Source organism: Felis catus, chromosome A1 (genome assembly GCF_018350175.1).
Source record: "Felis catus isolate Fca126 chromosome A1, F.catus_Fca126_mat1.0, whole genome shotgun sequence".
Taxonomy (NCBI): domain Eukaryota; kingdom Metazoa; phylum Chordata; class Mammalia; order Carnivora; family Felidae; genus Felis; species Felis catus.
This window is the reverse complement of record NC_058368.1, coordinates 73,392,085-73,407,797: the sequence shown is the minus strand read 5'-3', so window position 1 is coordinate 73,407,797 and position 15,713 is coordinate 73,392,085. Positions and strand designations below refer to the sequence as shown.

General features: G+C 49.8%; 1 protein-coding gene across 1 annotated transcript; it reads left to right on the top strand.

Moving 5' to 3' along the window:
- The first annotated feature begins 658 nt into the window (after window positions 1-658).
- On the top strand, window positions 659-9,453 carry METTL21C (methyltransferase 21C, AARS1 lysine). The gene is made up of 4 exons (XM_006927386.5): window positions 659-789; window positions 4,116-4,267; window positions 7,229-7,346; window positions 8,354-9,453. Exons 1-4 carry the CDS (start codon window positions 666-668, stop codon window positions 8,746-8,748), a joined length of 789 nt encoding a protein of 262 aa, XP_006927448.4. The 5' UTR covers window positions 659-665; the 3' UTR covers window positions 8,749-9,453.
- Window positions 9,454-15,713: the final 6,260 nt, after the last annotated feature.

Below are 15,713 nucleotides of genomic sequence, written 5' to 3'. Positions count from 1 at the left end.
GTTTTCCTCTCCGGGCTCATCACTTTCACCCTCTTGCTTCTCACCTCGGCCCTAGGAAGCAGGCAGATACTATCATTGCTGATGAGGAAACGGCAGGCAGGGGGGTAGGTGGGCTGCCAAGCGCCCCAGCGGGGAGCCAGGTCAGGCGCCTGGCTCGGGCCCCCAGCGCTTTCTAGATCTGGCGATAAAGCCTCCGCTGAGAAGGGAGCAGCCCTGGGTTTGGTTCAAATCCTGCCTTCTCATCCGTGATGTCATTGAGCCTTCAACCCACACGGTACCCGTGACGGTACGATGCGCTGCTAGATCAGATTTTCTTCATGAAGATTCGGTTCCAAAAGCTATTAGAGATGTGGTTTAGAACCCAGCCACGTCGTGCCTGTCCGGCTACGCTCGCTCTGTGTTTGCGTTTCTTGATGCACGGAACAGGTGCGGAGTGATGTTTGAACGGTCCCCCTCTCCTTTGCTCTGCGAAACCAGGATGGCAGCGCCTTGGGGCAGCTGCTTTGCCGACGGGGGGAGCTAAAGCTGAAAAGCAGGGGTTCTTTGCGGCTCAGCAGATGCTAAGGCGATAAGCTGCACCTTTTAGAGCCTCTGGGAGGCTCAGCCAGCCTGGGCTGAGCGCGCGGGGGGCCTGTCCGCTTCTCTGGTCTCCAGCAGCTGCGGTCATGGACGCGTGTCTGAGCTCCGAGCAGCGGCCCCAGCACCTGCAGGAAGCACCATGCACCCCGGATGGCTGCTCCGCGCCGGAGGGGGCTCCCCGGGAAGAAGACACCGGTGGCCCTCCAGGAGGTAACCTCCTTCCAGACCGCAGCACCTTCTCAGCTGTCTCCCTGGCCACGGCATTTTCCAGCTAACTTCCGTGACAAGAGTTCCCGTTTCCTATTAACTCTAGAAGGTTCCTATAGTGAAGCATGGTAGAAAAGTGCCTTAACGGGAGCAGAGGCATAGCATTAAAAGCAATCCTTGTTTTTGTTTATTATGCACTTATCAAAGTCCACAAATTTGTTTTGGCGTTTCTGTAAATCTCAAATGGTTATATTTTTTGTTAATAAGAACTTTTATTTATTTATTAATATTTTAAAATGCTTATTTATTTTTGAGACAGAGAGAGACAGAGCATGAGTGAGGGAGGGGCAGAGAGAGAGGGAGACACAGAACCCAAAGCAGGCTCCAGGCTCTGAGCTGTCAGCCCAGAGCCCGACGCAGGGGCTCAAACCCATCAACTGTGAGATCATGACCTGAGCCAAAGTCGGACGCTCAACCGACTGAGCCACCCAGGAGCCCCTAGAACTTTTAAAAAGAAACAAAATCTTGATTCGCTTCGGCTTTTCGCCAGAATGTTCTCCCCGGCAACTGTATCATACGTGGGTTGCATTTCTGCACAGAGGGACTCAGTAGTAATAAATGGTAGACGTAATGATGAATGTCAGAAAAGCCAAGATACAGCATTTCAAACCTTTATAACCATTTAACATGGTAAAATTATGTTCCAGCTCAACTAAATCAGGACTGTTTATTTTTGCTAAACTAGTTTACAGAGAAAGGTATTTGTATCTCTAAATCCTGATCTAACACTCTCAGACTAGCATCGATACAATAAGTGAAAATGTTTAATGTGCAACAAACACAAAGTATCTTTGTAGGACGTGGAAGGGTCTTATGGGACAATATTTGTATGCTCCCGTTACTGTCCAAGGTTGATTGGGAAAACAGGACTTATCAGCTCATTAGCCTATGAACCGGTGAGCCGTTCCCAATCAGCCCATTGACTTTTCCTGCGGTCAGTGAAAAGTAAGTCCCCAGCTGGTGAGACGAAGGAGGAAGGGAAGGAGCCGTCTGAGCCACAGTGGCGGAGGGAAGCCTGCAGGAGCTGGCATGAGTCCCTGCTGGTCTGGCTGCTCCGAGTCACCTACTCCAGTGACGAAACCTCAGAGGAAAAAGGAGTTGCCCTGGACTGGCTCCTTGTACCGACTGGCCTGTACCAGCTCCTGAATTTCAGGGATTTTTTTGAGGGTGGTTGTTAAACATGGCCATTACTGAAATGTAAGTTATGAAAAACTTACCACTCAATAGATCAGATAAAAGCCAAGGGTATATTTAAAGGCTAAGGTAATAAATACAACTCATCATGACCTATTTTGTTACATTATAAGATGATCGTTAAGATTATCTATGCGCTTAAGGTTATTGGTGTCCATCGCTCTGCGTGGTGGAAATACCCCGCCATGGTCAGCAGGTGCACAGTTTTCCCCAGGGCATCTGCTGAAGGCTGGAAATGGCCATGGTGGGAGCATCGACACCATGGTAATCATCAGACCCTAAAGTCGGTGCTTCCTCCCCTCACCCCATACCGACTGTTAAGCATTTATCAGCAAACCACGGTCTAGTCCTCTGCCTCTTCATCGTCTCTGCAAAGCCCAGTCAGCCTCCGGTTCCCTGGGAGAAGCTAGGGCCTCTTTGGTCATTCACAGATAACGGGTTGGTGGTGTTAGATGTCAGGAGCTTCCCATAACAAGAGGCGGGTGAAGGCCATAAGTCTCCTTCCCCCACTACCAGGGTGCGGGACAGGAAAGGATGACGTCTCACGACTGACTTGGCCACTATGTATTAGCAGGTTCTTGCTCGGTGAAGCCCAGGTCTCTGGAAAGCTCACCTTTAGGTCAGGGCGCAGAATTCTCCCCCGGGGGCTGGAGCCCACGCTCCATCAGAACCGGGGGCCAAGAGCAGTGCTCCCGGAAGGGCTGTGGTCGCCCGTCATTCTAGTCTACAAACCAGTCCTCATGCTCCGCTGGGCTCTGAGACCATTTCTCAGTCCGCTGCACGCTGACCCTTTTTGGTAAAATACCACAAAAATTAATTGCTAGAAAAACAAAATGAAAACACATGCGAAGACAAAACGCCAGCCCTGTTTTGGCGGGTTTTGTCAGTTTGCTTACAATTGGATTCAACAGGCGTGGTCACACGGTTGTAAACATTTGGAAGAGCTGACTCCAAATGTCTGTGGTCTTCTGTGAGCCTGTTCCAGTGAGCAGACCAGCAGCACAGATCTGCTCCGGTGCACGCACTAATCAGGGACACCCCAAATCGCTTCCGTCCCCGCCTGCCTCGGAGGGTGCGCTCCTCACTGGGTTTCTCCAAAGACCCTTGACCCTTCACCTTGTATTCGCGCCCTGCCCCCACCTCCTCCTCTTTCGCCTCGAGTGCAGATTTCTGATGAGAGCAGCTCCAATGTGAACCGACCGCCCCTGTCAGCTCCTTTCCAAAGCCCATCTTCCACCCGTGGTGACAAATGTCCCAGGCGAGCCTCAGGGAGCAAAGGCAGGTTTCGTGGGGGTCTCCCCCCCGGCTCCTTGCTGCTAACTCCTGCCCACCGCTGGCACCAGCAGCTTCCGTTCTGCTGTGCGTGTGCTTGGCATCCCCACTCCTGACATTTTCGCGCGCTGCTCTTTTTATTCTAGAACTCTGCAAAATCTGCACGACCTGTGCTTCCATGACATCAGCCGCGATCAGGTGCTCTTTTCCGCTCATTTTATGTGATATTCGAGAGCTGCTCATGAGTTTAATGGGTATTTAAAGCAATAGTAACTTAATAGCCAGGGTTCATCTGACAACCACCCCAGGACCGTGGAGCTGGCTCGTCTTCGGGTGACCCGTACCTTTTGCAGAGGAGTCGTAGGAAGGATTTAAGGAACATGCTCCAGCCAACACGCGGGAATGTCACTTCACTTCGAGACCTAAAAATAGTCGGGTCCGTGTTGGCCTAGGTCCTCATGCAGACAGCTCGTCCGTGCCATTCTGCTGGTTGGCTACAGAGGGCCTCAGAACAGAGGGGTGGAGGGGAGCCACGCCTCTCCGTCCTCCGCTCCATGGAGGAGAGGACCCAGGGCATCCTCTGGCGTCTCGTCGTGTCACAGACATGTCACGTCCGAACTCGGTGTCCCTATCACCCCAGATCATTCGGGTTTGTGCCAGTTTAAAGCCACGGTCATTGCCAGCATCAACCCCCCTGTCTGTGGGAAAACTGCCCAATCTGTTCCCGACTAACCAGCTCTGCTTAGTGCGTATTTGTGCTGGATCCACAAATCACGGAACCTATTTTATTTTCTGCCCCACAGGCTCTAACAAGATAGAACCATCCCTTCACAGCTTCCAGCAGTTCGTTCCTACAGACTATGAGAGCTACACTCAGGAGCACTATCTGTTTGCAGGCACGAAGATTGTCATCCAGGAGTCAATAGAGAGCTACGGCGCGGTGGTGTGGCCAGGGGTGAGACAGCCATCACCTTCGGGATGGCGGGGTTTCTGGGGGCGACAATGACAATCCCATACGTCAGGGTCGCCTTGGACAATGTGCCAAGTGCTTTTGCATTCTGCGCTTCCCCAGTGGAGGGTCGCTTTGGGCCCCCAGGGGCGCGGGGGTGTGCCGGGACTCCACAAAGGCACAGCATCTCCTGCAGGAGTCATCACTTCCCTCCAAGCCGTGTTTCTTGAAACAGTATTTTCTACATGAAGATAGGCTTGAACATGTCAGGAAGATGAAAAATTCATATGAACGTTGAGGGAAAAAACCCAAAACAATCAGAGCCCAGGGCTGGCTTCCCTTCCAGGCTGTGGGTGTTCCAGGGGAAGCGTGTGGAGGCCGGGCTCCCTGTCCTTTCTGCAGCAGCCTGCGAGGGCGGCATGGAAATGGGGCAGATGCTGTGCATTTCGAGTCAGGAGCCCCGCTAGTTCCTGCTGTGTGGTTGTGGATGCCCACTTCCCTCCCTGATCTTCCTTCTGCACTGGGCACGCTGGGCGGAGTAAGGGGCACACTGGGCGGTGTACTGGGCATGCTGGGAGGTGCACTGGGCATGCTGGGCGGAGTATGGGGCACACTGGGCGGAGTAAGGGGCACACTGGGCGGTGTACTGGGCATGCTGGGAGGTGCACTGGGCACAATGGGTGGTGCACGATCACTCTGGGAGGGTCCTGAGTACTCACTGAAGTAATTGCTAAGGCAACATTGTTTTCACCTGACAGCCGGGGAGCTGAGGGCTCAGAAATGTCGACCCGCTGGGGGAAGCTGTGCCACCGGGGCTCAGGACAGCGGCCCTCCAATGCCAGCTGGTTGTGCTCCGAGAGGCTCCGGATCCAAGCTGCTCTGTAGTTACTGGGGGATGGCACAGGGGTGTGGGTTCAAAGGCAGACCCGCATGCTGAGCTTTGTGGGTGGAGGCGCCATGGGGCTCCCTGGGGAGGGCGTCCTGGGTCCTGGGGGGGCAGGTTAGGGGGGCCCAGGAGGGTGGTCCTGGAGCTGCTCTCCCCCCAGATAAGGAAGCTCGGTGTTCGTCCCCTGTGCATGGGAGCCCGATGTGCTTCCCGGGAAGCTTTGGCTTCATAACACGTTTGAAAACCGCCAACTCCCCACAGCTTCCTGGTGTAATGGAGGCGGCGAATGGACAGCTTGGTGGGGGGGGACAGGGGAGTGGGGGGTTTGGGAGATCGGGGCTGGAGGAACATCTGCCCCCGGGGACTGTTTCATTCTCAGTAAGGCCTCCACCTTTCACACATGAGCCTGGCCTCTCTTGGCACCTGGGTTTCCTGAAAGCTGGGAAAGCAGGCTTTATGGGAGGTGGGAGACGCCTTGTGTGATGCCCAGTGCAGCTCTCTGCCCAAGAGTCCACATTTTGGAGTTTGCTAGCAGGAGTGGGAAGGGGGGTGTTCACCACGCAGGGGTTCATCAAGCTGGGTCTCCGGATGGCACCCACAGGGGTCAGCTCCCAGGGCAGGGCACGGAGGGAAGCCTGCAGCCGCCTCTTTAGAGAACCCCTCCACAGCACGCCCTTGTGATGGCTTTGGGTGACACGTCCTCACATCGTCCCTGCACCACAAATCATTATCTGTCTTCAGCCGGAGAGCTCCCTTCCCGAGTAGAGAACTCTGTGCCGTGTACCTGCGATGGTGCTGTTCCACCTGCCACTCCTCGCTCGATGCCCCCCAGCCCCATCCGTGCTCCCTCATCCTTCAGCACTGAGGTCACCTCTCACTGGACCCCTGGGTCCCTGGAGGGGGCCTCCTTTACACCCCTCACCTGTCTTAGGATCCGTTTACATGCCCCTCCCCCAGCCCCGCCGAGTCCCTAGAGAGGAGACACGGAGAGTCACATCTGTCTGTGCGTGTGACTATTCACTATGAACAGATGGGGGGGATGAGAGAGAGCAGCCTGTGGGTTAGGTTTCTGGGGCCCCTGCCCCGGCCACGGCGAGGGGTGCTTCTCACACGGTCTGGCCGCCCCCACTCCAACCGGGCCCCAAACAAAAGTGGCGTCATAACGAGCCCAGAGCAGCCACAGGAAGAAGAGAGCTAACACTGTGCACAAACTGGAGTTCAACTTGCTTCTTCATCCCAGGATTCACGTTCCTAACTCGGGGGACTTCCTCTGCGGAAGCTTCCTGATCTCTGGAGTCCGTGGTGTTGCTAACCGAGACCCCTCAGAGTAAACACCTCACCTGTCCATGCAGACCCAATACCCTTTATCTCTTCGTAGAAAGGTGGGGAGAAGGTGGAGGCAGAAGAGAATGAAGGAAGAGGGAAAGGACGTCTGAGCTGCCGTGTAAAAAGTCACATGCTTTCTAGCGTCTCGTTGCTGCGACTCGAGGTGTGGCCGTGGACCCGCAGGGCCGCCAGGGCCCCGAGGCTCGCAGACACGCAGTCTGGACATGGGCACCCTGGCCGGGCCCCAGGTGGCTGTGGCGCACACCGCAGCCGGACAAGCCCTGTTCTGGTGTCTGTCTCTTAGACGTCCGCTTACGGGATGAACACCTGCCCCGCCGTCCAGAGCAGCGGATGAAGCCCTGAGCAGCCTGAACTCGCTGAGCCTGAGGCCGCTCACTATACCGCAGTTGTTGCTGAGTGGATGGCCCGGCCAGACCGGAGCAGTTCTGGAGGCTTCGTCTCCTGGACTTGAGAGCTGAGCTGATCTGCCCGTTGCTGGACATGGACTGATCCAGGGTCTTCTGAGAGAGGCAACCGAGAAAGTCTGCTTCCAGTTCCTGTGACGCCTGTTGTACCTTTCAGGTTCCGGAGGTCCAGATACGGCATCGAATGTAGATTTCAATCCTTACGAACCCCTTCATAAACTGAAACTATTAATAACGTCTCTTTGGGTATTTCGCAGGGGTAGGGAGGGGAGGGGGGTCGCTACTGGTTTCCAGCACGCCGATGTTCAGGTGACAACTGTATTCTTTTAGGCTACGGCTTTGTGTCAGTATTTGGAAGAACATTCAGAGGAACTGAATCTCCAAGACGCTAAAATTCTTGAAATTGGTGCTGGACCAGGCCTTGTTTCCATTGTGGCCAGTATTTTAGGTTTGTCTGTTTATTGCTCACTTTGTTTCAGAAAGACCCTCACTTTGGCAGCAGTGATAGTGAGGGCCCCCTGTCCGGCCAGCTGCGATTCAGGTGCCGGGTCACGATTTCACTCACTGAATCCCCCAAAATGTCACGAGCGAGGAGTGACAGCTGTTAGCCCAGAGAAAAGATAACTGCATCTGAGAGAGGTTCGTTACCTCGCCCAGTCCACCAATTACCAGGTGATGGAGTTCAGATCCTGGAGGTACGACTCTCCAGCCCCTGTTGGGAACATGTCTCCTATTTCTCGCCGGAAATGTTGTAACTAACCCTTTGAAGAGACACAAGCGAGTTAATCCAAGGCGAAGACAGACTTATACCCCAAATGCGGGTTGTGAGTTCCTTAGCACTGAGCAGGGGGTGGGCACAAGTGTGGCATAATTCTGCCGACGCCTTTACAGTTCTCCTGTTCAAGCCAACCTGGGAGACGTGGCGGTCCGTTGTGGGGACTCCTGTCACTAGCCTGAAGATGCCTTACAGTTAACAAGTTTAGGTTGGGGAGAGTCATACAAAACAAAGAAAACTGGGTGCTGAATACTTCATATAAAAGAAAACACAAATCTTCAGATAAAGAGAATTGTAGAGGAAAAGCACTATGAATTCTTCTATTAAGCAGCTCATTATCCTGAAATCTCCCAACACCGCACCACTGTTTCTTAAAACGTGCTTAACGTTGTTCTATTTCAGTGGTGATTTTGCCCACAAACGTCTAGAGACGTTTCTGATCACCACGAGCCGGGCTTAGAGACCCGGGTGCTGCCAAAGGTCGCACGGTGCTCAGCGCAGACCCCCCACAGGCAAGAGTTACCGGCGGGACTGGGTCAACTACGTCCAGCCCGCATGTCAGTGGGGACAAAGCTGAGAAGCCCGGTTACATTTCTTGTGTTCTCCCTGAGTGTACGTGTCTGCTGTGGCTGCCTGAACGTTCCTAGGTGATTCCTACAATTTTTCTCTTTGTCTCTTAGGAGCGCAAGTCACGGCGACGGATCTGCCCGACGTCCTAGGAAACCTTCAGTACAATCTCTTGAAGAACACATTAAAACGTACAGCGCATCTGCCCGAAGTGAGAGAACTGGTTTGGGGGGAAAGTCTGGAGCAACGCTTCCCCAGGTCATCGTTTCGTTACGACTACGTCCTGGCCTCGGACGTGGTTTATCACCACTACTTCCTGGACAAGCTGCTCGCCACCATGGCGCACCTCTGCCAGCCGGGGACGGTGCTGCTTTGGGCGAACAAATTCAGGTTCAGCACCGACTACGAATTTTTAGATAAATTCAAGCAAGTTTTCGATACAACGCTCTTGGCTGAATTTCCAGAGGCATCGGTCAAAATTTTCCAAGGAATACTAAAATGGGATTAGACAGAATGCCTTTCAAAACGTTAGTGTGTCTGTTGAGTGGTGTTAGAAATTGGACTGTCAGTAAAAGGGCTTTTATAAGACTGAGAAGCTAGTGCATAAAACCGACCTGTATGCTTAGAATAATGGTGTAGCAGCTTTCTAAAAGAACCTATTTAAGATGAACTGGTTAATCTAAATATCTACAAAGGATAATATGAAAACGTAAAAGTACCTTTGTTGGCTTCCAAAAGGGCTCAATTGTTTAATACACTTCATACGAATACATTAGTTAGGGAGTGGATTTCCCCCTTGTTATTTCTCCTGTGAATCTGTCAATGCACTTTGGTCACGTGCCTTTTGAAACTGAGCTTGACAGGGTCCTTCTAACAATTTTGAAGAATCTACTTATACAATTTCAGCTGCAGTGAAGGGAGAGGATCTTGAGTGATAGTGAACTTAGGCTTACCATTAATTAAAAGTGAAAAATACTGGATTGTGGAAAGGGATATTATCTTAGGAACTTCATAAGATAATTTACTTTACAAATACCCTGCTCCTGTGCCAATTAATTGCCTGCAACCATTTCAAGTTAGATTTCTGGATTGTCTGCTTTTTTCCCCCCTCAACTTTGATTTATGATTAAAATTCCTAGAAGGGGCACCTGGGTGGCTCAGCCAGTTAAGCGTCCGACTTCTGCTCAGGTCATGATCTCACCGTCCATGAGCTCAAGCCCCACGTTGGGCCCTGTGCTGACAGCTCGGGGCCTGGAGCCTGCTTCGGATTCTGTGTCTCCCTCTCTCTCTGCCCCTCCCCCGCTCCTGCTCTGTCTCTCTCACTCTCAAAAATGAATGTTAAAAAAAATTAAAAAAATAAAATTCCTAGAAAAGTAGGAAAGAATGGGATTTTTGTTTGTTCTGATAAAGGAAGGCTACGAAATATCTAAAACAAACATCACGACTATAAAATGTTAAAAGCTTCTTCTCGGAGATGGGGGAAAAATGAAAAATTCAGCTACCACCATTTTTCAGCATTATACTGGAGGTTTTAGCCAATGTAATAAAGGAGAGGAATAAAACACGCACATTTAGAATGGAAGAAAGAAAAGGGACCCTATTCGTGGGTGATATGATGGTTGATAGAGGCCAGGGGCAGCAAACATTTCTCTGTAAAGGCCAGCTAATAAATATCTTCAGGCTACATACCATGTCTACGGAATATACACATATATATTTTACAACCATTTATAAAAATTCAAGACTCATTCCTGGCTTGTGGACCCTGTGAAAAACAGGCTATGGATTAAACTTGAGTAGGCCATGGTTTGCTGGCTCTGGAACGACAGATAATCTACAGTGGAACAATTGGAATTTATAAGAGTTTAGGAGGGGCACCTGGGTGGCTCAGTCGGTTAAGCGTCTGACTTTGGATCAGGTCATGATCTCACAGTTCCTGAGTTCCAGCCCCACGGACAGCTCAGAGCCTGGAGCCTGCTTTGGATTCTGTATCTCCCACTCTCTCTGCCCCTTTCCCTGCTTGTGCTGTCTCTCTCTCTAAAATTAAAAAAAAAAAAAAAAAGTTCAGCAAGGTTGCCAAATGCTAACATATAAAAGCCCCATGGTATTATAGCAATGGGACCTGACCCCTGTGTCTCTTCTTAGACTTATAAGTGGATTTCTTTCACATTTCCAGGACAAAGGGATATGATGATCATATCCCTTATTTTATTATTTTCTAAATGCTCATTTTATTATTAAAATATGCTTATTAAAATATGCTTATTTTATTATTTTCTAAATGGATACAAGTCTGCCTTTTCAGAAAAGCCAGATTGATTACAATTATAAAGACTCTTTGTCTTCAAACTCTCCTAGGAAAATTTAAACATACTGAAGGTAGACGAACCATACACTTTAATCACGTGCAGCTCATTGTACAACGACTACAGCTCAGTAATGTTCTTCACTCAGTAGATGAAAGAATCATGGGGGCACATGGGTGGCTCAGCCGGTTAAGCGTCCGACTTCAGCTCAGGTCATGATGTCACGGTTTGTGAGTTCGAGCCCTGCATCAGGCTCTGTGCTGACAGCTCAGAGCCTGGGGCCTGCTTTAGATTCTGTGTCTCCCTCTCTCTCTGCTCCTCCCCCACTCACACTCTGTCTCTCTCTCAAAAGTAAATAAACATTAAAAAAAAATTAAAAAAAAAAAAAAGAAAGAATCATGAACCCTCATCCCCACGTGGATTTCAACTCCTGGCAAACCTTGTTCATCTTCACTTCTGTGTTAATTTGAAGCAAATAGCAGATCTCCTTTCTTCTATATATTTGGTTCACACACACACACACACACACACACACACACACACGTATATATACATATACATGTACTTCTATATATACATGAATATATATACACGTATATATGACACACAACCACAGGACTTTATCACATCCAAAAATATATTCGATGTAATATAAAATTTTATACTAAATAATTTAGTACTGTATATTCACATGTTGAAAAATCCAGTGTTCCAATTTCCAGTTGTTTGCTAAATGCCATGACCTCTACTTTTAGAGTTTGTTTGAAGCGGGACCCAGCCAAGGTCCACAAATTTGATTCACTGACTGGCATGTACCTGAAGTCTCTTTCAACCTGTGGCTTGAACCTCTTGCTTTTTCCTCGTGCCACGTATCTGCTGAGGAATCTGAGCTGTGTGTCCCGTAGCATCTCTACCCGCCCCCCCCCCGCATGATGCTGATAGCACCACCAAGGTATCCCTTCCATATGTCCCTCTATCCGGTTCTTCGTGTAAATTGTGCATTTAAACGGCTCCGGTGTGGAACCATCTGGGCCAAGCGCGGCTTGGATCAAACTCCAGCCGAGTCCTACTCATGAGTGAAAAGAGAGGATCGCTGCCTGGATGCTACTGAGTTTTGAGGTAGCTCAGTACACGGAATCATTGAGATACAGGCGAGGGACTTTAAAAATCACACGTAAAAGGAGAACTGTGGAAGACAGGTCCAGTCACTTGATATTCTAGTCACATCTTGGATAGGGTTTGGCATGGTCAAGATTCTAGAATCACTTCCCTTTCAGGACTGGAAATGCAGGTGGTCCTAACTGCATCGTGGAAACTGACGTCTGCCCTTCCTTGCTTCTGGAACTGAAATTCTTCACGTGTGACCCTCGAGCGGACACGGCTTGTGTAAATTATACATTTGCTGGTTAATTCTTTGGAATCCTCTCAGAAAAGCAGGGGTTCTAAAGGAAACTAAAACGATACCTTTGCAGGAGCGTGCAGGGGGTTCGTGCCGCATGGCGCAGGGGACCGTGTCTGCTCCTGCCTGCTGTCTGTGGGCTCTCGGGAAGGCTGCTCCTGCCTGTGACACCCTCCACCCCCCGGCCCTTTACCTTGGAGCTGTACGCCCACCGCCCTCTTCGTTCCTGGCTCCCTCGTTCACTTACCGGTAATGTGGTTTTCTCCTCCGGTTAATTATGTTCATACCAATGAAGGCCAGCGCTTATTCTTTACTTTCTTATTCCTTAAGAAATTCTCTCTGTTCAAGAGGATTTTTGAAGATTGGGGAAATGAAAAGGATTTCATTTCCTTCCTCTCCATCTCTCTATGCATGCTTCTCTTAGATCCTGCAGAGAAAGACAAAAACGCATCTTTTAATCCTGGACCATCGAGAGTATGAAACGCTGCAGAGGAAGACTCAAGTTAATTCAGATTCAATGGATTTTGAGTTGAAACAGACACACTGAATACACCAGCTGAATTTTCTAGATGAGACCCATGGGGGTCAAGTGATGTGACTCATCAGTGCCTGAGCCAGGACCAGAGAGCAGAGACCCAGGCTGGGATTCCAGCCATTACGTTTGGATGTCTCACTGTCACAGGGGAGAAGGAGAGGGACCAGGAGGGAGGCAGAGCACCGGGCCATGCTCTTCCAGGGCAAAGAGAGGTTATCTGAGGGAGCCGCTACTACAGGAGGGGTGAGAAACCCCATGATGGCAAAGCTCCTGCCAGTGACAACTGGGAACAGTCCCTTAGCATTGGGAAGGGGCCACAGACCTAGGACTGAGCACGTGCTCTGTATTTTTGAGAGAGCCTGAGTGGGGGAGGTGCAGCAAGGGGGACAGAGGATCTGAAGTGGGCTCTGTGCTAACAGCAGAGAACCCAGTGTGGGGCTTGAACTCACAACCATGAGATCATGATCTGAGCCGAAGTCGGAGGCTCAATTGACTGAGTAACCCCAACCCCCCCCCCCACCCCCGGCACCTCCTTCTCTGTTTCTTTAGAAAGTACCTCTTTCAGTTGCCTTCGGTGGCTGTGGAGCAAAAATTGGCCACCATTATCAGAAAGGGGAAACAGAAATAGTGTACCTGGCTTTTTTTTATTTACTTTCATAGAGAAAGAAAGAGAGATTGCGGAGAGGCAGAGAGAGAGAGGGAGAGCGAGAATCCCAATCTTCACTGTCAGCGCAGAGCCCGACCCCATAAACCGTGAGGTCAAGAGTCAGATGCTCAACCCACTGAGCCACCCAGGCGCCCCCTATCCCTGGCTTTTTAAAGTACTGTTTTCCTCCTGTATTAACCAAATCACAAAGAAACAAGAATGACTTTACTGAGGACACTTTCTTCTAGAGCTTATGTGGGTGCAGCTGTCACCATGGAGACAGTGTGATTGGGACAGAAAGCAGAGGCTGACAAGACAGCTTTGTAGGGCTGCCCTCCTCCCCCCCTCCATCATGGTCACGGCCTCTCACCCAGGTTTCACCCTCAGAGCTGGTCTATGAATCACACAGTTCAAAGCAGATCCTGCCAGTCTGTGGATGTCTAACTTCCACAGCAAACTAACCAATCTTCATTGCAAAATTCTATCATCTGTGGAAGACGTTACCTCCAACAGAAGACATACGTAGTAATTATAGAAGTTTTTGTTCCAACTGAGAACTAGTAGGGCTTATTGAGCCTTATAAAAAAGAAAACCCCAAAACAAAACTTCCCCGAAAATATTCATGCTTTACTGCGTACTATTAAAAAACTCTTATTTTGCTACCTCCCCCTGAAAACACGTAACTCACTTGTTTGCTTTTCAGTTCCAAAGGGAGGCCAGCAACTCACAGCCTCACGCACACACACACACACACACACACAGCCAGTAACCAGCCTCCTGTACCTGGAGCTCCACATTGTGTTTGCAGATTAGGATAGCGAAAATCCACCGTGGGCTGAATTCTTCTTCCACATTAAAAAATATAGCAAAAAGACCCAAACCTGAGGGATCAAGTGAGAAATCCAAAAGCTCTGGAACAATGGCATTTTATGTAAAAATAAGTCACATTTGAAGGATCCTAGAATTGTATCTTCACATAACTCAGCAGGTAGTACTTCAACATACCACCCGGGGTGTCTGGGTGGCTCAGTCGGTTAAGCAGTTAAGCATTCAACTTCTGCTCAGGTCAGGATCTCGCGATTGGTGGGTTCGAGCCCTTGCGTCGGGCTCGGTGCTGACAGCTCTGAGCCTGGAGCCTGCTTCAGATTCTGTCTCCCTCGCTCTCTCTCAAAAAGAAATGAACATTAAATTAAAAAAATCAAAACGTACCACCAGAAAGTTTCTAACCTTAAATTTATGTTAAAATTGGATTCTAAAAAAAAGTGTGAGGTCCTTGAAAATGGGGGACCATTTTGTCAGTGAAAAAGCACTTGAAGATTTTCTCCGTTACTGAGAAAACTGGCAAGAATTGAGGCAACTTTTTTCAGAACTGTGGAATTGACCACATGCATGTCGCGACCCGAGGCGTGTTTGCTCAGAGGTGGCCGGACGTCAGTCAGAACAGCATACCCTGTGACGTGCCCAACTGCCCCGTTCCCATTGCGTCTCCAGCTGCATGATCGCCTTGAACACCAGCAGCCTGGCAGTCACCTGAGGGGGCCGAATAGGGTTGGGAGCTCCTTCAAAGCTTGTAACGCTTATTCCCCAGAGAACCCCGTGTGCAAGCCTGTCTGAATGTAACGGGGCTCCGATCTCAGGCCCAGAAGCCTTTTCCCCAGGGGGGGCCGTCTGGATAATTACAGGCAACTGTGTGATCTTTGTGGCTGCCTGAGATGGCGAACAGCTGGGGCTAATCAAAAGGCTTAGGAGGAAAAGCTGGGAAAGGAGATGTCACACGGGCCTCGAGACCTGGGTATGTAGAGGACCCCGCGCATTCTAGGGCTGTGCGCATCCTCACAAAAGACCTGAGAAGGACCCAAGCTTCCACCTGTGGCTGCCCCGCCCCCCCCCCGCCCCCCCCGGCTCTGCGCATGCAGGCAGCACTTAACTAGGAACTGCAAAACCTGGGTTTGAAAACGGATTCTCTAATAACCAGTCAGTCAGTCAGTCACCCTACCCTTTCCGAGCCTCTCCGTTTCCTCACGGACTGTATGGACACACGGGAACCCGCAGGAGTGAGCATGAAAGCACGTGTGTTGGCGAGAATATGCATGTGGATGTTCACTGATGGGACTTTGAATTCTAGATGGCGCAGAAATCGTGTGGAAAATGTTTGCAAGCATAATTGTAGTTTTCCTAAAGGCTCTGTTTTTATCAGATAAAGGGGTCAACTGCCCCAAACCAGTTATGAGTGACCAGACAGGATGAACTCGGAGGCCTTTTGCAGTAGTAAATTCTAAAGGAACAAGATTTAAACCATAACCACAAACACAAACACGTTTGCTTGAGTAGAGGCTTTTCAATATCGTCTACGTGTGTCTTTTTATTTTATGGAGAGAGGATGGATGAGAGAAGCAAGTATGGTAGCCAGAAAGATAAAAAGCCAAAAATCATACATAAAAATTAGTCACATAATAAGAACTGGCAGTATATTCAAATAATTGCAAGCCTATAGGAAATATAAATTACCTCACGCTGAATTTTTCTGTCTATTGATCTAATATATTGTTTTAGCCCCACATTTTATTTATGAAAAATTAAGACCAAC